The 26,684-nt window shown below is 47.0% G+C and overlaps 1 protein-coding gene across 1 annotated transcript; it reads right to left on the minus strand.

The window, feature by feature from the left end:
* Positions 1-767: 767 nt before the first annotated feature.
* Positions 768-26,510, minus strand: LOC135547204 (matrix metalloproteinase-15-like). Its single transcript, XM_064975984.1, is given in 11 exon segments — positions 768-6,712; positions 7,042-7,160; positions 7,448-7,598; positions 9,748-9,886; positions 13,006-13,113; positions 13,116-13,282; positions 13,695-13,856; positions 17,685-17,992; positions 18,086-18,208; positions 18,828-18,976; positions 26,370-26,510. Coding segments are annotated over 11 exon segments (2,031 nt in total). The 5' UTR covers positions 26,496-26,510; the 3' UTR covers positions 768-6,233.
* Between the last annotated feature and the right edge of the window lie 174 nt (positions 26,511-26,684).

Raw genomic sequence — 26,684 nt, forward strand, 5'->3', positions numbered from 1 at the left:
TAGGTATTGCTGGTAATAATTAGTCCACTGCTCAGGGGAGCAGCCAGTATAAGTAAAGCTAATTTAACTACGCCAAGGCCAGGTCTCAATTCTAGGTAGAGGTCGGGAAATGATTAGAGCTCAGCAGGTTCAAAGCCCTGGCAAGGCTTACGAGGAATGCATTAGCGGAGCTACAAAGAGGTCTGTTGTATTAGGCCACAATATGTAGCCATTTTGCGACGGTACCACTAAGGCATTCCTCATAGACCTATGGTTTGTTATCTTACACTGTCACAAGTAATTAAAACTGCCTACTTAGTCATTTACTCGCTGTAAATATTTGAATATAGATATCTAAGTGAATAGGATTGTGAATCTACAGTATATTTTCTGTGCCATGATTTGGATATAGGTTACTACTGTATAGAAGGACACTGGCTCTGACCAAACGACTGTACTTGCTTCCTCTCACCGCTGTAGCATTTGTGCTGTTGCTGCCAAATCTCCCTCCCGTTTTCCCATGGTCCATGTTTCCTGGGCCCTGGTCACGGACCGCGATCTTAGCTCAGGGACCGTTTGAAGAAGGGGTGGGACCATTGTCAGAATACAGTTTGTTTGTTTACTGAAGTCCTCATTTTGGGAATTTTACATTACGGCGGAGACAATAAATCATGATCCCACTGCTTCTGTATTGGTGGAGTGCCAAGCATCAAAACCCAAAGTCACATCACGAATAGGTCATTGGGATAGTCCCTAAAATGCACGATCACTTTGGACTACTCGACCTCTTTGTTTTCAGAGCGTTTTATTATGTACATGTCCAGCATGGATTGTTAACACACTCAACAGGAGGTGAACACACACCGCAAATGTATAAAATCTTCACGTTCTACAGCAAAACAAAATAAAAACACACACGGAATGTTGTTCAAAGTACAAAAAAAAGAAATCCTACGAAGTTCAAAGAAGAATTCGGAGAAAAAGAACGGCACATAATTAAACAAACTGAATGAATATTCAAAATAATCATGATAATCACACAGACAAATTAACTTTTTTATTTTCATCCCATCAATGTTAATAGGCGTGGTGAGGTTTTAAAAAAAAACTACTCACTGAAGCATTACCTGGGTAGTAACTTTCACACAACATTGCTGTAAAGTTTTTAAAACATTTGTGAGATGTAATGCTGTGCTGCCAGAGCCTAGTAGGCTTTTAGTTGCCTGGTTTTCCAAGGATCTGGGAGGAGCAGTCTACCGTAAGTCAGTTGAGAGTTAATAGCATGTGGTTTCAGTTGTTCAAGCTCAGCTGATTGAGTAAGGTGAGATGGACTCTGGGATAGGGATGCACACCCACCGAGTGTGTGTCTGGAGTCGAGACGTTGACGACTCAACTGAAGTGCAACGATCATTTTCCCCGCCAACCTCTGAATCTTGACAGACATCAAACAAGAGGATTGAGACATCTAACGCAGGGATCAAAATGAACCCCTTTCTGTTGACATGTCTTCCGTGTCATCTTTCTAACAGATCTCTCTTTTTCTCCACAAAGAACAGTCTGGCATCCTGTGTGGTTGTTGATTGCAATGAATAACAAAACCATTTTGGTCAAGCTAGTGGTTAACCGCGAGAGACGATATGAAGCAACTGTACAGGATGCCTGTGAAATGCACTGGCCACAAACAACAACTAACGGAATATATAGAACCAGCATAGTCTGCTGGGTTCCTCTCTATCTTGGATATAAAACATCAGACCGCCTTGGCTGCTCTGCTCCCTCCCTGGCCGTGACAGAGCTGCGGGGAGGGACAGAGTGGGGTTGTGGGAGGAAGGAAGCATCCGGATCCTGGCCTAGGGCTCAGCCTGCCTTCCTGCTGGGCTGGAGCAATGACAGCATGGAGGACAATGCTGCACTTTGTGAGAGAGCCCATTGTTACAGTCCCCCTGGGGCCAAGGCAGGGCCTAGACGGGCTGTAGAGAAGACCAGACGAGCGCAGAAGAGTAGAGTGGTGTTGAACAGAGAGAGAGAGCAAGTAGTGATACTGTCAGGCTAGAGTAAAGTTACTAGAGGCGACTACAGAGTAATAGCACTCGAAAAAACTCACACCAAACACATACACAGAGGGTGTTGATACCTCAATCAATCCCTGACATAATATTTCATAACTGTATTTTTCTTAACTGTATTTTTTCATTGCTGTATTTTTCACAACTGTATTTTTCATTGCTGTATTTATCGTTGCTGTCGTGTTCCAAACAATTCTCATGAAAAACAAAAGAAAAAAGGAAACAAAACAAAGCAGTCTTGGACTCAATCCCAGAGTGCTCTTATAAAGGCTCTATTTGCCTTCAAGCAGGCAGTTCCTTTTGTGAAATTTCCCACATTTCCGTTGCATCTGCTTGAGCTAGTTCGAAGGCAGGCATCGTCGGGGACTACAGTGTCTTATTGGGGAGACGTCTCAGACACAGTTGGAAACTAAATCCACACTAAGAGACGGACATACTAGGAACACAAACAGCCACAAAGGTCTGGGACTCGCAGTGATAGTCTACTCCATACAGGCACAAAGACACTAGCTATCCCAGATAAAGAGAGAGCAAGTAAGGCATGGACTGGGTCTCAGACAATGAGTGAGCATTTTTTGAATTTGTCCAGATACCTTCTTGGCCTGCTGATGGTGATTTTTAGCATTGATTTGGACAGGATGGGGACGGGTGGGGTAGTCAGGGGGGAGAAGAGAGAGGGAAGGCTTTTACCTCTGATTAACTCCCCTCTCAACCTCGCAGCACAATGAGAGGGCAGTGGACAGAGGCGGTCTCCTAGCAACCCCATCGAGCGGGATCCATCACTGACACACGCAGGACCTCTCATGACAGTGATTCCTCTCCGCTGTCAATAATATTTATAATAGCCCTTTTAACTGGCCTTCCCCCATCTCAGTGGTATTATTGAAGCATCTCACGCATCCTCAGTGCACCTACCCCGCCCCCGTCGATGCCTCAGAGAGACATGTTCATCACAACTACTGTTTGACGGATGGTAAACAGTGAACGCTGTCAGGTATCTGAGTGTAAAATGACTTCTCTCTACCTTACAGCAAATACTTTCCCAGTATCTTTTGGGCTGCTAGTAAATCTACCAGAATGTATGCATGCTGTACAAGCGCCTTTGTGGTCGAAGACAAGAGCATAGGGAATACATAACAATGTGATAAATAAAGAAGTTACAGACACTGCGTGCTACTATTTCCCTTTGGTATCAAAGAATAGACTCCACAGTTCCTTCTCTGGAGCTAGTGAATGTGGGTCATGGGATACAGTGCCAATAATAATCCTTACAGGAAGAGCCCCGCAGTGAGCTCCTCTCCCTCACTCCCCCTACTGCCTTACTCAGCTGTAGGAATGGACCTCTGGTCTCTCACTCAGCCTGCCTTGCAGCCTCCCCAACCCCCTCCAACAATCACCAACATCTGGGTAAAACAATCCAGGAACAGACTGTAAGCCTTCCCAAACACTTAACAGATAAGGTTTCTGTCTTTGAACTCCCTATGTAGATCTCTAGCCTCACACGCCCTCTCTCGTTCCCCTTCTCCCTCTCTGGTAAAGTCTGTCTCTCCATTTGGAGCTCTCAGAAAATGAAAAGAAGCCTGCTTTGGTACAGACAAGGCCTAAGATTCTAGGCTGGAGGTTAAGAATATTTTAAAACACCTGCTATTTTAAAAGAGAGGATGTGCTGACATTTTCTGAGTATGTTCAGAGGAATACTTCTCTAGAACAAGTTCAGAGCGAGTGAGCGAGCGAGAGAGAAAGCCCTCCAATCTATTTAAATGTAGGGGAGTAGGGTATTACAGAGAGAGGGCTCATTGTGTGGTGCATTACTTGAATTATATTTATTAAAACATTTCAGGAGGCTGAAGTATCGCTGGTTCCAAGTATTTCTCAGATGAAAAGTGTCAGTCAATCTCTTACCTACTGGGCACAGATGTTATTTCAAACTCTAATTTGATTTAATTTTGGTTGAGTTGTCAACTAACTTCAATTCAACATGAAACCAACAAAACATTTCAGCATGTCATTCCCAGCTAGCACATAATGTTCTGAGAATCACATTTCTTTGAGCTTGGTGAGAGCGTGGTTGGCCTCTGGTTATTTTGCATAAAACCTTCCCACAATGTTCTGGGAATGGTGCAGGGTACCCAGCTAGCTCATAAAGTTCTGAGAACCTTATATTTCTTAGGTTGGAATGTCAGTACTGCTTCCTATAGGTTTCATCATGGTTCTATTTAAAGTAATGTTCTCCAATTGTTCAGAGAACGTTAAGAAACAAAGTTCTTCTGTGGGAATTTCGGTACTACAGAATAACGTTTTCTACAGGTTTTCTCATGGTTCTATTGAAAGCTATGTTCTCAGAATGTCCAGAGAACGTTAAGAAACAACGTTCTTCCGTGGGAATTTCAGTACTTCAGCATAAAGTTTTCTGCAGGTTTCCTCATGGTTCTATTTAAAGTAATCTTCTCAGAAACATTAATAAAAGGTTCCATAAAATCCCACAATAAACATTAGTAACGTTCAAAGAACGTTATAAGAATGTTATTTAAAAAACATACATTTCGTTCTCAGCATCAATGGACTAATAAGTCCATGGAGAGAGAGCAGAATATCATCAGTTCCTAAGAAGGTGAATTTCCATGTGTCCTATCTGTGCTTGGAGTTCAAAACAGTTAACCTAAGATAGCAGTAGTATTAAAAGTCTTATTCCCAGAACTTTATTTAATTACCTTCAAATAACCTACAATTTCCACCTCAGAACATTAATAAAACCTCACAGGAAAACTTTCAGGGAACCATAGTAAAACGTTCTCACAACCTCCCTGCAGCCTACAAATGAACGTTCCCAGAACAGGCAAAATGCTCACTTCCATTCTCAGAATGTTTAAAAGACATTCCGTTTTACTATTCAGGAAATGTTTGGCTTTTTTCCCAGAACCAATGGATAACCAAAAATGTCTGTTCCCACAACCTCCAAGGAACCAAATGTGCTAGCTGGGTTGGATTTAGGTTAAAAGTTTAAAAATTTAAATTTTGATTCCCTTACGTGGTGACCTTTTGCAAATCCAATCAGTTTTCCACCTTGATTCAACATCCTCACATTGAAATGATGTGAAAACAACATTGATTCAATTTGTTTTTGCCCAGTGGATATTCGTTCAATACCCCGTCTCTCTCCTACCTCAGCACCTCAACTGCTCCTCCAAGTCCCACACAGAGTCATTTCACAGTGAATTGCCTTTGTCTTAAAAAAAATAAAAATAGGAAAGAAGCACCTTTCTTTTCCAACCCTTCCCTAATCATAACAACTCAAACTCTCATTGCCGCGGTTAATAGGACCGAAACAAGGTTAGAAATTAAAAAGGCACCACGGGACCATGTTTGGTTGAATAAGCCAAACGTTTGTGAAAGTTGTCTATAAAGTATGGACAAGATTCAATATCATCCATGGTGCCCTTGAATTAAAAACAGATGAGAAAACCAAAAGTTCAGTTAGTGGCTGTTCAACATGGAAGGTATTGTGACAAAAGGCATTGGGTGAGTTGCAGTTGTGACACTATTTACACTGATCTCTCTCCTGTTGATACCTGACGTGCAGTAGGCCTGCTTCAGCTGTAGGAGTCCTGAGGGAGGGAGGAGGTGGGAGGGAGGAGTGGGATGGGGGGGGGGGGGGGGCTCTCTGCTTTTCACAGAATCAAACCTCCTTCACTCCCTTCATTCTGTGCTGCAGTCTCTCTCTCTATCGCTCTGTTAAGTCTCTGTTTTCCTTTCAAAGGCTAATCCAAGAACCAGATGGAAGTTATCTCAGAGAAACCCACTGTAACGGGCAGAGAGAGAGAGAGAATAATGCAGACACTTCCTGGTTTAGAAAAAAAGACACACACACACAATATGAACCAAACAAAAACAAAAAACAATGTGCAAATGTTCTGATATAAATAGACTACAGTCAACTCATTGGGTAGAGCACCATGGGAGGGGAACGAGTTAGGTGTATGTGTTTATGTTTGCTGTGTGTGTGTGTGTGTGTGTGTGTGTGTGTGTGTGTGTGTGTGTGTGTGTGTGTGTGTGTGTGTGTGTGCGTGTGCGTCATGTGTGTGTATGCATTTGCACGTATGTCTCTACTACCATGTTTTGGATGAGAAGATAGAGGAATGAGGGTAGGGTTCAGGTTGTGGGGGGGGGGGTTATTAAGTGGGTCAGAGGTCACACCCAGTCCTGCATGGAGCGTTTGCAGTGGACCAGCAGTTTGGGAGTTCCTTTCCTCTTCAGTGTGTTGATGATGGCGTAGATCAGTCCCAGGATGCACAGCACCAGGACCAGGGGTACTGTCACCATTATGATGTTCATAGTGCGCGTCTCGCTCTCGTCGATCTTCAGCACCACATCCACCTCGTTGGTCTCCTCTTCTCTCTCGTCCTTATAGTCTACATCATTGGTACGGTCCTGATCCTTGTCCCGCTCCTTGTCCTTCTCCTTGTCCCGGCCTGCGTCAGGGTTGAAGGGCGGGCGATCCACTTCGGGGACCTTGCGGCCTGCGTCGGTGTCCCTGTCTCTGTCTGGGTCCAGGTCCACACTGCAGCCCATGAAGTCCCTCAGGATGGATTTAGGGTAGCCCGGCTCACTCTTCATCCTGTGGTTGTCAAACTTCCAGTATTTGGATCCCTTGTAGAAATATGTATACGCTGTGAGGGGAAGACAGGGGCAGAATGTTGAGTACTAAATACACTATTATGATAATCAAATACTTATCCACGGCATTGATTGAGGCAGTAAACACAGTACGGTTCTGGGGAAAAGAAAGACAGCAAAAAAACACCTTATTTTTCTTCATCCTTTCAAATTAATGTCACCTTTTCCCCCTACTCAGCTCATCAACCCTACACTAAGCTCTCTTTCTGTCCATCCCTCTCTCCCCCTCTCGCTCTCTCTCTGATTGACCAGACCCACCCTTCTCCTTTGTTTAGAGTGTTCATTACTGGCATTCTCTTGGCCCCCCTCTCGCCTCTCTCACCTCCATCATCGCTGAGGAAAGCCCCCTTGGGAGAGGACGGGACCGCAGAGACCCACACACTGATTGGCTTGGGGTAGTCCTTGTCTACCGCACGGGACTGTTCGTTAAAGCGCCAGTACCTAGAGACGAGGGGGAGAGAATAACAGTATGTTAAATACCCCTATACAGCCTGCATGTTAAATCAGGCATTAATGTAGAACTCAGGGTGTATGTGTCTTCTAAGCCTCCCCCCAAAAAGCAGTCAGCACACGCCAAGAGATGATGTGATCGTAATCGTGCAAAAACATATTCCGTAGCCCAAAAAAATAGAAGACAATTTACATTAGTGAACGCATGATGGAAACTCCTTCGGTCAACATGGAAAAGGACAACAATTCACAGATAACTAGGAGAGTCCCTTCCTTACCAGTCTCCTTTGAAGAAGTATGTGAAACCTGATGGTTCCCACCAGATGGCTGTCTCTATCTTGTCATAGGGGATATCCCTGCCGTAGTCTGTCAGCTCCTGGGGGTAACCAGGCTCCAGGTTTGCCTCCCTGAACAACCAGTACTTGTTCTCTACAGGTGGAGGAGAGGAGGGAGGGAGGAGAGGAGAAGTACAGTGGTGTAGGAGGGGTGGGGGAACAGATACGTCAGGAAAGGGAAGACAGATATTTTGTGGGACATAATAATTCAGGAGGGAGGGATGGATGGAGAGAAAGAGGGAGGGAGAAAGGCATTCATGGTTAATGGTCCTTTGTGGAGCATAGGGACTTTCCCTTTCCAACAACTACCACTCATGAACCTGGAGATCGCTATGGAAACTGTTAACCCGCCATTACATTACAGTCTTGTTTATTTGCTGGCGAGATTGCACCAATAGTGGACATAATAGAGAGTGAAATTGTGTTTATGCACAGCTTTGGTTAGATATAATCCATTTGAAGTGGTTCGAGTGGAAATGTCGAGGACATGGTGAGTCGTTTTCTTTTATTGTTTTACAGTATGTTAGACACAGAGGCACCATCCCACATGCCCTGCTTTCTGTTCTCCTGGCCCAGTTCTACATTGAAAACAAAACCTTTGCAGTCAGCATCTGGAGACAAACGGCTGATGCAACTCTCTCTCTCACATTTGCCAGATGTTGCAGGCCAACTTTTGGTCCCTTCGTTTCTTTGCTATGGCTGTCATCCAAATTTCAGAAGGCCTTGCCAATGACATCATTTGCCCTGAAGACTTTCTCAGGGAGAGCCAGCTGTCTTAAAAAGCTACAGCTCAAATGTCTCCCCAAAAAGCATTTTCGCTATCTTCATCTGTCTTTCACTGTTTCTGGTTACAAAATTCATGGAACAAAGTGATGCCAGCGGGATCTATAATAACCTCTACAGACATCTCATATTGAGTAGGTTCTCCTAAGGATATTATTACATTTGTGGTTTAACAATTGAGGAGGAGGTGGGGGGGGGGAAATCAATAGAAAACCGCAATGAAGTCTGGGCGAAAAATTGTATAGCAGCAAAAGCACTTTTTATGTCAACCTAATGAGGGAAAATGATCTAAATGAAAGTTAAAACCTAAAGTGTTTGGGGGCATGGGACGGTTTCTATGGCAACGGTGCAGGGAGGAACGAGGTAGTTGTGACCGAATGAGGAGTCTGGGGAGGATTATAGCTTGAGCCAATGGGCATTCACTGCCACCAAGGAGATCTCATGTCTAGCCAAATCCGAATTGCATTGCAGCGCAAAACTCTAGGGATCTCCAGTCCTCCCATTTCAACTTGACGATGTCATTGTCTTTTCCATTTAGACAGAAACATCATCTCTTCGATCAATCCAAAAACTGTTTGTCCGTAATATACTATTCGAGGTTACAATACATTTGGGGATCCATGCTAAAGTGAATGTGGAGATCAAGCAACACTTACTATCTGCCGAAATAAGTGTTAATGTGGAATGAGCAATGTTTACTCACTGCTCAACTGTAATTAAATTGTAATGTGGAAAACACTAACAGCTTTAGGTTTCATCTCCAAGGCACACTAGCGTAAAAAGAAAATGCACACACCGCACACACAGAGGACTGAAACAATGTTTGTGAATGTATTTTAGTATCAGCAACAATGCTTCATTATAGTGTAACCAAAGCATTCAGATGTTTTGTCATTGCTGCTACTTCAACACATTTACAACCACTATTCCAGGCCTCTGAGTTGGACTATTTCTCCTCTGTTTAACCCTAATAAAAATTTAAAAAACAATGACTGACTGTGCGTGTGTGTGTGTGTGTGCGCGCGCGTTCGTATGTATTCCTCCGCGCCTGCTTGTAGTCTTACGTGTGCGTGTGTGCGCGCGTTCGTATGTATTCCTCCGCGCCTGCTTGTAGTCTTACGTGTGCGTGTGCGCGCGCGTTCGTATGTATTCCTCCGCGCCTGCTTGTAGTCTTACGTGTGCGTGTGTGCGCGCGTTCGTATGTATTCCTCTGCGCCTGCTTGTAGTCTTACGCGTGCGTGTGTGTGTGTGCGCGCGCGTTCGCATGTATTCCTCCGCGCCTGCTTGTAGTCTTACGCGTGCGTGTGTGTGTGCGCGCGCGTTCATATGTATTCCTCCGCGCCTGCTTGTAGTCTTACGCGTGCGTGTGTGTGTGTGCGCGCGCGTTCGTATGTATTCCTCCGCGCCTGCTTGTAGTCTTACATGTGTGTGCGGTTAGGAGATGAGGAGAGTACAAATACCTTTAAAGAAGACAAATTTCCCATCGTGTCTCTCGTAGGCTGCATCGATGTCCCCAGGCAGTCCCCTCCAGAAGTGACCAATGGGCATTGGGTAGTTGTCCAGGACCCTGTTCCTCCGCACCCTCCAGAACCAGCGACCCTGTCAGAAAAGAGCGGGGAGAGCCGTTCGAGGACACATCCACTGGAGCTCTACTGCTCAGCCTGACCTCTAACCTCTGACCCTGCCTGCCTGTGACATGGCTCTCTGGAGCTGCAGACCTAGCTGGGAGATGCTGCCTGCACACCAGAAATGGACGCAACACTGCGTATCAGCAGTTTAGTACCATCACGCAGTCAGTAAACTGCAGAAACATATGGGAGAGAGGAACAGAGAGTGCCAAACATGATGGGCCATGTGCCTGATAGTTCCTGAACCTCTCCTCTCTATCAGAGCCTGTTCAGCACATTGCCTGGAGGAGGAAGTCTTCACAGCCACGTTCAACAGTTTGGATCAATCAATAGGAGAAATACTTCAATAACGCATTCACTACATACGCTACATACACATCTGCGCACACATGCTCGCTCTCTCTCTCTCGCTCTCTCTCTCTCTCTCTCTCTGTCAGTGCGTCCTCAGTAAGTCCCTAGTCACATGGTGCGGTGGGCGTCCGAGCTTGACCTTCACATTCCCTCCATCTCGTTGGCTCAGGCCCAGAGCTTGAGATTACTTCAGATCTGTCTAATATAGAAACCAGACCCAGGAACGCAGCCAAGGGCCTCTAAATTAAAACCGTCTGTTCTAACACCCAGCCCCCACCCCTCCCTCCTCCTCTACATCCACTAACCCCACCCCTCTCCACGCCACACACTCCCCCCTTCCCTTTCACCACCATGGCATACTCTGCAGTGTCTAAAAGAGAGGGCAGGGTCCCGTCTATAGAAAGAGAAAGAGAGGGCACATTGAGTCCCATTTAAAAGGTGGGGGAAACAGCTGCTAGCCCGTACTCTCTCTGTCACCTGACTTTAACACAGGCTCTGTTCCAAGCAGCGTTTGGGGTTCGGGAGAAGCCTGCTGCCGGGTGGTCGGGCTCCCAAGCGCATCCGAAAGCCTGCACTACATGACAAGCCTGCCAGAACGGACAATGAAATAACTAAAGGCAATGCTAGAAGGCTAATAATACCCACGACCACAGCACTGAGCATATCGCGTGTGCCAATTACTGTTGGAACTGGCTTGGGCTTGCTGCATGTTGCACGAGGAGCTTTTTACGAGTGGGACTTAAATAAAGTAGTTCAACTGGTTGAACTGCTCTGTTTGTTTTAAGTCAGCACAAAACACAGTACAAGAGGGAAAATCGGGAAAATCGCGCTCTCAGTGTGGGACTCGGAGTGCTTTCCAAAAACGACCTCACAGATCTGCAAACTCATTCATTAGCGGTAAGTTAATAGCATTGGGCTGTCAGCATTAATGGTAAAAGCTAAGAGTTGCATCTTCCTGGCAGCAGCTCTTGTCTTTGTCCTTCAAGCGGGGAAGCGCAGCCTGTTAGTGAACAGAACATCATTTAAAGCAGACCTGCCCTGCATCTAATCTACTCCAACACGCAGAGGCAGGAAGAGAAGAGAGATGACAGAAGTGTAATTACGATTCTAAAGAAGAAAAAAACCCACCCGCACTAGTCAAATGTACCGACCGTGGAGCCTCAAAGGCGCACAAGAGAAAAGAGAACTGACCAGATGTGACTTTCTGTGAACACTACTCAATGTCAGAGACATTCTGGGCTCGATGGTACCTTTCCTCAAAAATAGGCCGGGGGCATCCGCAGAGAGACAGCTTTGTGAAGCTACAGTCTGTCGTAAAGCTGATGTATACTACTTCAGATGACGCGTGATGACGAAAGAGTCAAAGATGACTCTTCCCACCCCCCCGCTCTCATATCTACATAACCCTCCAACTCTATGGTGTCTGTCATGTACACCTCCTCTGCCCTCTCTCACCGAGACAGTTGGCCAGAGAGACAGATAACTGAAGTCAAGGCAAATGGCAGTTCTTGGAAAAAAAGAGACCACCAACTTATGTAGATACAGTCGAAAGAAAGAGGGGTGCAGTAGAGGGAACATGGCTCTTTTCAATGCTAGACTTGGACTGAAACAGGTGCGTGCCCTGTTTATATTTATATGTAGGTGCTAGATACCTTTGAGCTAATATTCTAAATGAAGAGCAGGAGCTTAAGCAGTAAAACATTTTAGCTGCCGGTACTCAGCTCCGACGACCTCCCGCCCAAGTCAAGCACAGGCTCTTTTCATACAAAAGAGAAGAGTCGACCACATCAACTGAAGCATAAACAGTGAAATCCTCTCCAGCTGTCGGCAAATGGCCTAACAAATGGTTCAAACGAGAGCCATCGTCACAGCCCTGGACTGGTTGGTCCTGCAGTTGTTAAGGCACACCTGAGACCTAGAGAGGGCTGCTCCTCTCCTCTTTACGGGGCTCCATGTCATAAAATAGAACAGCTCTGAGGTTTTACAGCCTGCTTAGGGCCCAATTGAACCCAGGCCCTGAACCAACTGCCCATAAGGCTCTCCAGATGATCCTAACCTGGGGAGAGCAGATTTTACTTTACTACCGAGAGACACAGACAGACAGCATCATGGTTATCACGCCCACTGGCTGCAATAAGACCAGCCTTTGATCAAATGACCTGCGAGATCAAATCAAATCCCATTTTATCGGTCACACAGTCAGCAGATGCTATTGCGTCTGCAGCGAAATTCTTGTGTTCCTCGCTCCAACAGTGCAGTAATATCCAACAGTACACAACAATACACACAAATCTAAAAAGTTAAATTATGGAATTAAGAAATACAGAAATATAAGGACGAGCAATGTCGGGAGTCTGGAGTATAAAGATAAATACATATGTATATATGTGATGGGATGTATAGACCATAGACAGTATATGAACAGAATATGTAGTATATCTGGAGAATAGTATATGTTTAGCAATAGTTAAATAGGATAGGCCTTGACTAGAATATAGTATACACATATGAAGTGGGTAAAACAGTATGTAATCATTATTAAAGTGACCCGTATTCCATGACTATGTACATAGGGCAGCAGCCTCTAAGGTGCACGGTAGAGTAACCAGGTGGTAGCCAGCTAGTGACAGTACTGTAAGTAGGTCATGCAGCCATCCAAGAGCAATCTGTTCTTTGCAGCCACGCTGAGACTGAATCAACTCATCTCATATGTGTCGGAAGGCAGTCTGAGGTCCTCACCTTGAACACAAACATCTCTCCCCTGAGCACGGTGACCGTGTCGAAGTTTCCTTCACAGATGTTTGGGCCGTAGTGGTCTGGGCGGTCAGTGGTGCGGGGCTTGTCTGGCCTCCGGGGTGGGGCGTTGGGGGAGAGTTAGGGGGAGATCTAGGGGGAGTGTTGGGAGGAGAGTTGGGGGGTGACTTGGGGGGAGAGTTGGGGGGTTTGGGGTCTGGCTGGGCTGGCCGGCGAGGAGTGACAGTGGGAAGAGCCTGGGTGGGTGTACCGTCTGGCTGACCTAAAGAAGATAAAGTGATAAACGCATGAAATAAAAGCAGTTCGAGGCTACTCTCCACTCCAAAGTCCTAAAAGGAAATCAAGGGCTCAGAGATTTGTCCTCCAACTGATCTGATAATTGGTAGCTGTGTCCTGGTTTTGCCCAAGCTAGATAAGTGGATATGTGAGTCAGCAGGCTGATTTTCCACTTAGAGCTGTGGGGAGGAGGCATGTAGAGTGGAAACACAGACCTCAGACTATTCCAACTTCAATCAGGGTTCTAAACACAGGGGTGCCCAGGGCTGGAACTCCCCACTCTTATGCAGTTATACTGCAGTGCCAAAAATCAGACTAAAACACTGAAAACCAAAGCTCTTCCAGGCAACATTATCAGGTCCATATACCAGTAGTTTTGTCGCAGAGGGCCAACTCACCATAGATCTGTTGTATTCCTCTGAGGTCATCCTCGGGCAGTTGAAAGTCGTCCGTTTCCATCCACTGGTAGAAAGGAGCCATGATGGCCATTGGGTTGTTGGAGTGTTCCAGGCCCAGGGCATGGCCCAGCTCATGTACCGCAACAAGGAACAAATCATTACCTGGAGAGAGAGAGAGAGAGAGAGAGAGAGAGAGAGAGAGAGAGAGAGAGAGAGAGGGAGGATAGTCATTATCATACTCAAGGCACTTTTAAGAAGTATACACCTCGTCACGACTAAACCTGAAATCGACAGCGAGTGAGTAAAGTGAGAAGAGCAATGACCTGAGCTGTGGCCACAAGCAGGAAGTGTTAACAGCGTTACTGGGATCACCCAGGAGGGAATGGCAGACAACGAGCGATACGGGCCATTCAGGTAGCATCTCACGCAACGTGTCTTTTGTCATCCTCTCTCTCCACACGCTAACTAACCGTGTGTTGATTCAGGAGCCAGAACACTTCATTAATTCATGCTACAGACATGTAAAGCAAAAAGGCACTGAAACCATGACAATCTAGTAGTGTAGCCTTAGGAACCGGAATGAAAGACAGAAATGTACTGTACATCGCTTCCAAAAGAATGGTTCTAAAATGGTTGGAGTGAAATGAAGGACAGCTATATTGGAGAGCTCGGGGCTTGGGTTGGGGCTCGAGCTGTGGTTGGAGCTGGTGCTAGGGTTGAACCTGGGACTATGGTTGGACCTGGTGCTAGGGTTGAACCTGGGACTAGGGTTGGACCTGGGGCTAGGGTTGAACCTGGGACTAGGGTTGGACCTGGGGCTAGGGTTGAACCTGGGACTAGGGTTGGACCTGGGGCTAGGGTTGAACCTGGGACTAGGGTTGGACCTGGGGCTAGGGTTGGACCTGGGGCTAGGGTTGGACCTGGGGCTAGGGTTGAACCTGGGACTAGGGTTGGACCTGGGGCTAGGGTTGGAGCTGGGGCTAGGGTTGAGGCTGGAGCTGTAGTTAGAGCTGGAACTAGGGTTGAACCTGGGGCTAGGGTTGGAGCTGGTGCTAGGGTTGAACCTGGGACTATGGTTGGACCTGGTGCTAGGGTTGGACCTGGTGCTAGGGTTGAACCTGGGACTAGGGTTGGACCTGGGGCTAGGGTTGGACCTGGGGCTAGGGTTGGACCTGGGGCTAGGGTCGGACCTGGTGCTAGGGTTGAAACTGGGACTAGGGTTGGACCTGGGGCTAGGGTTGAACCTGGGGCTAGGGTTGGACCTGGGGCTAGGGTTGAACCTGGGACTAGGGTTGGACCTGGGGCTAGGGTTGGACCTGGGGCTAGGGTTGAACCTGGGACTAGGGTTGGACCTGGGGCTAGGGTTGAACCTGGGACTAGGGTTGGACCTGGGGCTAGGGTTGGAGCTGGGGCTAGGGTTGAAACTGGGACTAGGGTTGGACCTGGGGCTAGGGTTGAACCTGGGGCTAGGGTTGGACCTGGGGCTAGGGTTGAACCTGGGACTAGGGTTGGACCTGGGGCTAGGGTTGGACCTGGGGCTAGGGTTGAACCTGGGACTAGGGTTGGACCTGGGGCTAGGGTTGAACCTGGGACTAGGGTTGGACCTGGGGCTAGGGTTGGAGCTGGGGCTAGGGTTGAGGCTGGAGCTGTAGTTAGAGCTGGGACTAGGGTTGGACCTGGGGCTAGGGTTGGGGCTGGAGCTGTGGTTGGACCTGGGGCTAGGGTTGGACCTGGGCCTGGAACTGTGGTTGGACCTGGGCCTGGAGCTATGGTTGGACCTGGGCCTGGAGCTGTGGTTGGACCTGGGGCTAGGGTTGGACCTGGGCCTGGAGCTTGGGTTGGAGCTGGGGCTAGGGTTGGAACTGGGGCTAGGGTTGGACCTGGGGCTGGGGTTGGAGCTTGGGGTAGACCTGGGGTTGGAACTGGAGCTAGGGTTGGAACTGGGGCTAGGGTTGGACCTGGGGCTGGAGCTTGGGGTAGACCTGGGGTTGGACCTGGAGCTAGGGTTGGAGCTGGGGATTTGGGTTTTAGTTGGGGGTTGGGTTGGAGGTAGAGGTGGGGGTTGGGGGGGAAGTCAAGGGGTCTTCCCATTTTGACCCTGGTTATTGTTCCCCAGAGCTGGCCAAGTGAGGAACACAGTTACGTCATTCTAACTGAGACTACATGGCGGTGGGGCAGTAGTCTGCACGTTCAGACAGTAAGCACCTCCCATTGGGGTTATGAAGTCAAAGCAGACAAATGTGCTTGTTCTGGGTTTTTAATGGTGTTAATGGTGTTAATAGTGCTTTCAGTAGATAAAGCAGTCGGTCTAATGTCTTCTGGTAAGCAACAAGACACGCTGTCCTCCTCGTACCCTGATCAAAGCCTGCCGTTGTCCCAGACAGACTGACAGTGACGCATTGTCACGGCAACAGAGAACACATTTGTGGCAGAGTGACCGCCACTTCAACCGCCCTCCACAAAGAACATCCTGTGGACACCCTCAAAAAAAGTAGATGGAAATTGCCTTGAATTGACCTATCCTATAGGTTCGCCTTTTAAGTTTGTTCCAAGTAATGGCATGGTACTTTCCCAGCAAATGACACATTATTCCGTTCCAGTATTAATTGACATTTAACCTGATCTGTGGGCCATCCTGTCTGAAATGAAGGCTGAGGGTGGTTTGTGAGATGTCTGTAGGGATCACTCTATTGTACTGACAGACAGCATTATGTCATATGGCTTCTGTCATCTGAGGAAGTTGAGATGTTCAGGAGTCCTCCTTTTGCCAGCTCCATGCTCTTATCCCCTCCCCTTCCAACGTCTCTTCCAACCACAACCTGTGACTTAGCTAGCTATCAGCACATCCAAGTTACTCTAAAAATATCCCACAGGACACACACACAGAGAGAGAGAGAGAGAGAGAGAGAGAGAGAGAGAGAGAGAGAGAGAGAGAGAGAGAGAGAGAGAGAGAGAGAGAGAGAGAGAGAGAGAGAGAGAGAGAGAGAGAGAGAGAGAGAGAGAGAGAGAGAGAGAGAGAGAGAGAGAGAGAGAGAGAGAGAGAGAGAGAGAGAGAGTCTCTGTAAGGTAACCCTGACAACCATGTGGCTTTACTGACTTCAAACGTCTCGGGAGAAGAGCCAACTTATCCCTCACTAAAATGAACACAGCAGCACACATCCCCATCTAAGAGCCTAATGAATAGACTTGCAGCTTAGCTGGATATCAGTGTGTAATAACCACAACACTTGTCAAGCGCGTTTAAGCTTTGCCAACAATGTCGTTAATGTGCCACGAAAACTTAGTTGACCTTTACTTTTAGAATTTCCGTGGTTTAAAAGACCGTTAACAGTCATGTGTCAAGAGAGTTTTAAAGACCCAGGCTGCACGAGGATACAACAGTGTTAAAGACAGGGTCAACTCAAAAACCGGTCTCCCACTGTGGAATTACCTCAACACCCTCGCTGTGGCAGTTAGACTTCTCTCCGGTAATCTGTCCAGTAACACCTCCTACTCTCTTGACCTCACCAAGCAGAGCCAGCCACCTGCCTCTGCTCTGACCTGTCTCAGGAAATGACAACGTTCACCTCCACAAGGCAGGGGAAAACCCTCAGTTCCTCACCAAGACCACTCTGGGCAACAGCAGTTTGGTTAATGATTGAAAGGATGAAAAGAGGGGGGGGGGGGGGGGTTTAGAACAAAAGAATTCTACCATTCCTTAAAACACGGCTTTGAGAGCCGGTGGAAGTTGCAAGAGCAGTATGATGTCATCCATCTAACTTTGAAGTTTAATGGAGGAGTGAAACTTGACAGATTCTCAACATAACGAGTTACGATCTGGTTTGTCGTGGCAACTATGGTTGAACAAGAGGAAGGCGGGGACAAACCAGCTGAAGTAGGTGAGGAGAGAGGAAAGCAGGGACATTGCATTTTTCTCATAGGTATGTACAAGAAGTAGTGGTTCTGGTGTCGCGCTAAAGAGACCGGTGTCCATCCACATCCATCACCTACCTTGTAAGTTCCCATTGCCGATGGTCCACGGCTCATCAGAGTCAAAGTGAGTATCACCACCCATACCAGGACCAGGGAAGTAGGCGTGGGCCAGGAACCCGCCCTCGCCATCGAAGGGTGAGCTGTCTCCATGGAAACCCGAGGCAAAGAAGATCATTATGTCAGGCTCCTTCCTGCGGCCATATTTGATCTCCTGGTAGGGGATCTCATCGAAGGTCAGCGGGGTCACCTTCTGCCACACCTTGAAGGCCCTACGGATGGCCTCATACGAGTTGTACTCCCCGATCTTTGGTGTGTAGTTCTGTATACTGCAAGGGAAGAGGAGGAATCCAAATGAAAACTCATTTGGAATTTGGTTATGGACGAAGATTGACCAAGGTGAAGTAAATCCTGTTATTTACCTGTAGGTGAGGTGGCTCTTGTTCCATTTGTGGCCCGTGAGTGCATAACGTTTGCGCCGAACGTTGGTCTTGATCTGACCCCCAAACTTGTCTGGGACTCCACAGCGCGGCCTCCGCATGGCTCTAGGAGAGGACGTCAGGGTTACACTCTCCACTCCTCTACACAGTGTCACACTGGGGTTTTGTGAGATACACTGCCCGTGACACCAGCCCAGGTGCCATAGCATAGAAAGGGTTCATGCGTTTTATGTGCAGTAACAGATCTGTGGGTTCAAGACGGGGCGGCGGGTAGCCTAGCGCTTAGAGCGTTGGGCCAGCAACCGAAAGTGTTGCTAGATCGAATCCCCAAGCTGACAAGGTAAAAATCTGTCCTTCTGCCCCTGAACAATGCAGTTAACACACTGTTCCTAGGCTGTCATTGTTAAAAAACAATTTGTTCTTAACTGACTTGCCTAGTTAAATAAAGGTTCAAAATAAAAAATAAAGATTGCTCCCTGTTGGGTATTTGATATCTACACCCCAAACCGCCTCACACTCCCATTAAACTTATCACTTATCGCTCAAATCCTTCCGTCTCCCTCACACTGTACAAATCCACTACAAACTAGGGAATGAATCCATTGACATGATTGGACCCATAGGCATCAGAGAGAGAGAGAGAGACATAGAGGTCTGGTTCAGGAGAATGGCATTAGGATGGCAGAGATGACAAGAGCACAACAGGGAAGGAAGTGTGACATACGTCACCGTGCCGTGGTCCATGGCCCCGGTGACCGCCAGGCCGTAGAAACGCTGCATGTCGCTGACGGCGTTGGAAAGGATGTGAGCTGACCGCATGGTGGACATCTGTCTGCTGGCCTGAGGTAGGTAGCCATACATCCGCAGCCATGACTGAGAGAGAGAGGGACAGAGAGAAACTTAACACCGTACAGAGTGCAATTCTGAACTTTTGGCCAATCACATCAGATCTTTTTCAGAGCTGATCTGATTAAGTCAAAAGGCCAATTGGTGAAAAAAAAGATCAGAATTGGGCTGCCTGTGTAAACGCAGCTTAATAGGCATAGAGAAGAGTGTAACTAATTGGCTCCTTATAGGACACGTCACTGCACTCTATACTCCTCTGTGAACTGGTCATCTCTGTATACCCGTGGCAAGACGGTTGATGCATATTTATAAAACCCTCTTAGGCCTCACTCCCCCCTATCTGAGATATCTACTGCTGCCCTCATTCTCCACATACAACACCCGTTCTGCCAGTCACATTCTGTTAAAGGTCCCCAAAGCACACACATCCCTGGGTCGCTACTCTTTTTCAGCTCGCTGCAGCTAGCGACTGGAACGAGCTGCAACAAACACTCAAACGGAACAGTTTTATCTCCATCTCTTCATTCAAACACTCAATCATGGACACTCTTACTGATAGCTGTGGCTGCTTTGTGTGATGTATTGTTGTCTCTACCTTCTTGACCTTTGTGCTGTTGACTTTGCCCAATAATGTTTGTACCATGTTGTTGTGTTGCTACTATGTCCTTGTCATGTTGTGTTGCTACCATGCTGTGTTGTCATGTGTTGCTGCCTTGTTATGTTGTTGTCTTAGGTCTCTCTTTATGTAGTGTTGTGTCTCTTTTGTTGTGATGTGTGTTTTGTCCTATATTTATATTCTATTTAAAAAAATATGTTTTTTTGCCTTTTAGTAGGCCGTCATTGTAAATAAGAATTTGTTCTTAACTGACTTGCCTAGTTAAATAAAGGTTCAATTTAAAAAAAGTTCAAAATACATTTTTTAAAAACTGCCGTGTGGGGGAGGAAGACATGATGGGAGAAACCCGATACAATCACAGACTTCAGATTGATCGTTCCACCTGCTAAAGGGACATTTAATACCACCACAGGCTGTGCCAGAGTGTCACGGCCGATAGATCTACAGATGGAGACACTCAACAGGGTGGCCAAGGAACTCTATCAGCTAAACCATCGTGAAAGAGAGAGATCAGGAACTAACCAGCCGCACCAAAATGGCCACCCCTCATCCCTCAGCTGATGGGTAATGCCTGGGTGGCAGGAGAGGTAGGGGTTGGCTTTTCTCTGAAGCCCATGCTACTGTATAGGAGGCTACTGATCTTTAATTATGTAATTAGTGCTAATTACGTAAGACGTCCGCTACACATATACTGTAAAAAACACAACTAACCCTATACTGTGGTTGCTGAATCGCCGCCCTGCCTGCTGTAACCAAGGTGGAGGCAATAACAGGGCTAGTGACTGAGAGCAGAGTTAACACAGCGGGTTAACTTTATGTATCTCCGAGTTCGATTACACACAGCTGCGCTGAGACACCATTTTGTTGACTGCCGTTTGTGTCCGAGAGATAAATCACAGCGTATGAACCAGCGAGGCAAAAGCCATATTTTCACTGAAGAATAAAAAAGACACGGAAAACACGTGGCTTACATTTCCTCATCTCCCGAAGAGCCATTTAACACCCAGTGAGATGTTTTACCTCTCTGCCTTGAATCATTCTCAACCACTTCCAACTGTCAGAACATCTTTAGAAGCCTCGCGGAGGGAGACGTGAATGCCCACACTTTTGCTGATGCCACTCTTCTGATATTTGTAAGTCTGAGTGTGCGAAGCGGCCACATGATTAACGCGAGAATAGTAACAACCTCTGGCCCTGTAACACAAGCAACCATGGACATCTTGAGAAACTCTTAAAGACACACCTCCTCTCAGAGCAGTAAATTTGTGAATTACCAGGGGGGGGTTGGGTGATTAAAAGTGGACCTATCCTTACCATACTGAGCAGAGGGGGGGGGGGGTGCTATAATGGCCACTTCCCTTCTAGCTAAGGACCAGGCCTGGGTAGCTGTTCCTAGTTGCATGGGGCTCCCTGTAGTTTCTGGCTGGCATGATCTCCCCCTTCCAACCCCCCTGCTCACTGTAGACACAGGCCTTTGTGGTCCCCTCCCTCTGCTGTTATGCAGGACTGAATAGCCGGCCCTGTTTCTGGGCACAAGCTGAATGTAAACCCCTCTTTCTCCAGGGCACCAACTGGGGGCCCCCAGATCCCATGCTGCTGCTGCTGCTTCTGGAAACATGGCTGACGAGAGAGCCTTACAGAGAGCTGAAACACTGCTCTGTCTCTGCTCTTTCTCCGCCAGCACTCTCTCCAGCCGCTCTTACTCTCTTCCCCTTCCCTCTCTGATATCAACTTCCTCTCTCTTTCCTGTCACATTCTCAACCCCCTGCTGGCTGGCTACCTGTTTTCGCTTCCCTCATTCTACATTTTTCTCTCTCTCTTTCATACACATTCAGGCAGATACTTATCCTATATTTTCATTGGCTATGGGTGGAAGCGGAGAATGGCTGGTTTATAGCTGGTTTCGGTGGGACCCACCTTATCTTCCAGATAAGGGCCCGATCACACAATCTGAGTCCGGGGTTCTGGAGGGTGTAGGAGATGAAGGGGAATGTTCATACAAGACGGAAAATATATGATCCCAGCCTGTAAAATACACAACAACCAGGTTTCTTTTCTCTCTGGCATCGTTCGGGATGGTATATATTGAAGGGCGTTGGAACAAGAGAAATAGGCTGCACCACGTTCTAGATATATGAAAGCACCCTTTTAAAAAAGTAAAGTGCTTCAGTCTGTACCCTAGCCTCTAAGAATCCTCTGTACTGAATACAAAGCAAGGCTATGGTTCCAGGGGGGAGTGAGGCATAGGACGTATTTTAGTCCAATCAGCCACCCTGTCAGCAGCTCCTTCAATAAGACCTTGAGCCTACCTGCCAAAACGAAGGCCTCCTGGATCCAGCAATTCACGAAGAATTGCAAAATGAGCCTCACTCGGTGTGTGTGTGTGTGTGTGCGTGCGTGTGTCTGCGTCCCGCACAATGTCAGCCAAGACACTAACAAATGGAGAATGCTTTCATTCCCTGGACTTGGTAGCCTGCCATCTTTTGGTCCTAACCTCCAGCAGAGAGAGAATAAAAACGAAGGCGAGAGAGACAGGGGGAGGAAATAAAATACACACAGGCACTGTCCTACTCTGTAAAGGGAGTGTCTTGTGAGAGAGAGAGAGAGATAGAGAGATGGACGCAGACAGAGAGAGCGCTAGAGACAGAGCGAAAGAGAGAGAGAGAAGAAAGAGCGAGAGAGCGAGAAACAGGGATCCAGAGAGATAAAAAACAAAATGAAAAAGAGAGAGAGATCCGGAGGGAAGACAGTCACCATTTGAGGTTAATGGCATTTCCCGTTCTCATCACTACCCATTACCTCTCGCCATGGAGATGAAACCTCGCTGTGCCCATGGCGACGGGCAACCTCAGGGGAACACAAAGGAACTGGTTGGAATACATGCAGTAGTCATGCTGCAGATTCCATGGATAAGCAGAAATAGAGGGAGGCTGGCTCTGCCAACGTTAAGGGTTAAACTGGAGATAAAGATAAGGCTTCAGGAAGCAAACAGTCGGCCTCCTGTGTCCTGCAGACTTAATAAACCCCGGCACCTCCCCCTTCTCCACCTCTTCTCTATGCTGGTCTCTCTTTCTCCCCCGTTTCACTCTGAAACAGTCCTCTCCAGACAAGAGCTCTCATTGTTGCCCCTCAGCTGCCTGGGAGTCCTGCAGGCCTAAATGTCTCTCCACTGTTTGTGTCCCATTTGGAGAAAAAAGCTGTCACACTTACCCATCACATGCGGCACAGCTGAGCAAGCCGCCTAGTTCACTCGTTCTTTCTCTCCCTCTCTCTCTATCATTTCTCGCTCCCTATCACTCCCACGCCATCTCTGTTCATCAGACCGTGTAGGAGTCCAGTCTCTTGTGATAGGTCAAGCTGTAGGCTCAGGGAGGGAGCTGATGACCATATCGTCAGTGAGAAAGTTCAGTAAAAAACGCAAAGGGGAGAATCCATTCAAGACAGATCTCAGGTGAGCTTATATGCACATTGTTCATGCATGCTGATTAATCCCGTTACATTGAACTGAATGGAGAGAATATCAGATATAGGCTAAGTGTAACAGTTTAGTGAAGACACACACAAAGCGTGAAATTCTCAAGTGAACACCAACACACACCTTGAGGACAGACGTAGGCAGATAGACGTTAACTAACAGGCTGTCTGTTCTCGTCAGTCTCCACCCCGCCCCGTATTTCTTTTAAACAATCCCTCAGTCAACAGGTCTCCCTGACTACACTTAAAGACCCCATTACCACCCAAACACTACAATGCTAATACTCTGCCAGGATGTGGCATGTCGGGACAAGAAAGCCCCCCCCCCCGGTCTTTTTGTCTGTTAAACAATGGCTGCAGGGTCAGCAGTAACTACCTGTGTGTGAGCCTCATTCTTCATCGTAATCCTTCAGTCGAGCCAGTCACAAATCTGCCTCACTCAGAGTGCACTCAACCAAAACACAAACGTAAACACAACTCCGGTAAGAATGCATGGGCACGCATTGGCCGACCCATCACTGATGTGATCCGTATTGACTAATTGAATGATGACAATATTGATTTTCTCCAGCACAGTGTTTCAATCTAAGAGTCTATACTACATTCATTAGGGGTTGATTTCTTATGACACAATAATGTTTTATACTCCTCTATGGGTTTGTCTTACATTTACAAAGTCTCTCCTAAATATGCCATATTATAGTATTCCAATTGTATTATTAAGTTATAATATTGGTAATATACCTTGGGAGTCCCATAGGCCAAACACCATCATCATGGTCACTAGGGCTTTGAGAGTCTAATGCAACATAAAATCACATTAATATATATATATATATATATTTGGCAGTGGTAAATCCAGGGTGAAAGTTGGGACAATAAAAAGTAGACCTCATCTGGCCGTCTGAAAAGAAAAATGGTGTTTCCCATCCATGACGATGCAGGAGAACAACTTCTGATCTCTCACGGCACCGGAACCTTCCAGCAAGCACAACGGTGCTACGGTATAGATGTTACATCTGCCACAGGCCCCACAGGTGGGAGAAATGTGTATACACATGTGTTGGCGAAGGAAGCAGGCAGATTGTGGTGGTTCAGACTGCCTCACTGCCTGGCTACGTGTTAAAACTATGATTTCAAAGTGGCTTAACAATTTCGATAGTCACAACACAACAACCGACCTCAACTGCAGTGGCCCGTGAGAGAGAAAGAAACAACGTGTGCATAACTGACCCCTTCATTAAGCCTTGACCTGACGGGAGAGGCTAAGCACTAAAGTCAACACAGCATGGTTAAGTGGGTGCAGCTGGGACAAAGTCCACAAAAACACAGACCGATACAAAAACAAAGGAGAAAGGGCATTACAAACTGGCCCTCCACATTCAGTTGGTGTGTTGTAAAGAAAAACTAGAAGGGTATATTCTTCTCTACACATTTGTTGGGACATTTGATTCCCTCGAGCACACATGTTTATTGCTAAGCTCGCCTCCCTAAACATTAGCCTACATATCAGCTCCCTCTCACCTATCTCCCCCCAAACATTAGCCTACATCTCAGCTTCCTCTCACCTATCTCACCCCAAACATTAGCCTACATCTCACCTATCTCGCCCCAATCATTAGCCTACATCTCAGCTCCCTCTCACCTATCTCCCCCCAAACATTAGCCTACATCTCACCTATCTCGCCCCAAACATTAGCCTACATCTCAACTCCCTCTCACCTATCTCGCCCCAAACATTAGCCTACATCTCAGCTCCCTCTCACCCATCTCGCCCCAAACATTAGCCTACATCTCAGCTCCCTCTCACCTATCTCCCCCCAAACATTAGCCTACATCTCACCTATCTCGCCCCAAACATTAGCCTACATCTCAGCTCCCTCTCACCTATCTCGCCCCAAACATTAGCCTACATCTCAGCTCCCTCTCACCTATCTCGCCCCAAACATTAGCCTACATCTCAGCTCCCTCTCACCTATCTCCCCCAAACATTAGCCTACATCTCACCTATCTCGCCCCAAACATTAGCCTACATCTCAGCTCCCTCTCACCTATCTCGCCCCAAACATTAGCCTACATCTCAGCTCCCTCTCACCTATCTCGCCCCAAACATTAGCCTACATCTCAGCTCCCTCTCACCTATCTCGCCCCAAACATTAGCCTACATCTCAGCTCCCTCTCACCTATCTCGCCCCAAACATTAGCCTACATCTCAGCTCCCTCTCACCTATCTCGCCCCAAACATTAGCCTACATCTCAGCTCCCTCTCACCTATCTCACCCCAAACATTAACCTACATCTCAGCTCCCTCTCACCTAACTGGAGCAGGTCGGGAATCAGCACTGCCTGCCCGCTGAAGACAGAAAGCGTGATGGTCTGGAAATGAACTGCGAAAGCACTTGCCTATTCCCCCCCACATTTAATCATTCAGTGGATTCATACTGCACGTCCAAAGCAGGGGGCAACTAGTGAGATCAGCATGACTCGGTCAGTGCCGCAGATACCTTTTCAGGTACTGTTGTAGCATTTCAAGAAAGCAAAACAACCCTACCTGTAGGAAGGGTAAAGTGGAGGACCAATACTATGGATATGCGCCTACAGAATGTGGTTATAACAGTGGGATGACTTAACCTGACCCAGATCTCCTCTAGGAACAGCAGCTTTCCACATATGGTGCTGCCTGCAAGAGTGTGTCAGTGTGTCAGTGAATTGAGTAAGATTTGTGTAGTTTGGCGAGCAGCATGGCCTTTTTGGGGAGAGGTTCCAGTGGCACACAGGGGATGGTCCTGTTAATATTGGAAGAGCTTGTTATGAGCAGGATATGCAGCTTGGTGTGCTGGATCGGGTTCCTCAGACCAAATGGGCTGGGTCATTAAGTTCAAAGTGTGTGTGTAAAAAGTGACCCATTTGCACTCATGAATGCCTCATGAATAAGCAACCTGTATAATAATGAGCTGACTTTTTGTTTCAAGACTGGAACAGACTTGACCTAACAAATATTTTGGTTTTCTTGCAGGGTATCCAAAATGATTAGGAAGACCTGTCCCCAGCACACATACTTGTTATTTTGGCCAATTGTTATTTTGAGTGCAAGGTTGTCAATGTTATATGTTGTCAATGTTATATCTCTATTGAAATACGGGCAGTCAAAATAGCAATGTCAGCAAAAGTTAACTGGAGTTTTGGTGAGAGTTTAAAAAAAATGATTTGTATGTGTTTTGCAGCATATTATGATACATTAAAACTAGTGTTTGTATTAACAATACAGCATTGTTGTCACACAGGGATCTTTCTGAACATTGACAGTTTCAGTGAAGACGATCCAATTACCTCTGCATTAAAAGCGTCATCCTCTCCTCCGTGTGTCCCGAGACAGGTGACCCAAAGCACGAGGAGAGAGGGAACTAAAGTCCGTCTCCAGAGTAAGCAAATCCAGTTTACCCATGAGGATGCCATAGCCTCCTCTTGTCTTGCCAAAACCCCGGACAAGGAAATGGATACCTTGTCCAAGTGTCCACTGTGCCACTGGGTACAAAGACGTGCTTCAAGTTGTTAAGAATAGTTTATGTTGGTCACCTTCCAAGGAGTTCCTCAGAAATACGATAAATGTTAAGAGGAACTATTTTTACATGTGCTACGGCGAGG

This window comes from Oncorhynchus masou, chromosome 1 (assembly GCF_036934945.1).
Source record: "Oncorhynchus masou masou isolate Uvic2021 chromosome 1, UVic_Omas_1.1, whole genome shotgun sequence".
Lineage (NCBI taxonomy): Eukaryota > Metazoa > Chordata > Actinopteri > Salmoniformes > Salmonidae > Oncorhynchus > Oncorhynchus masou.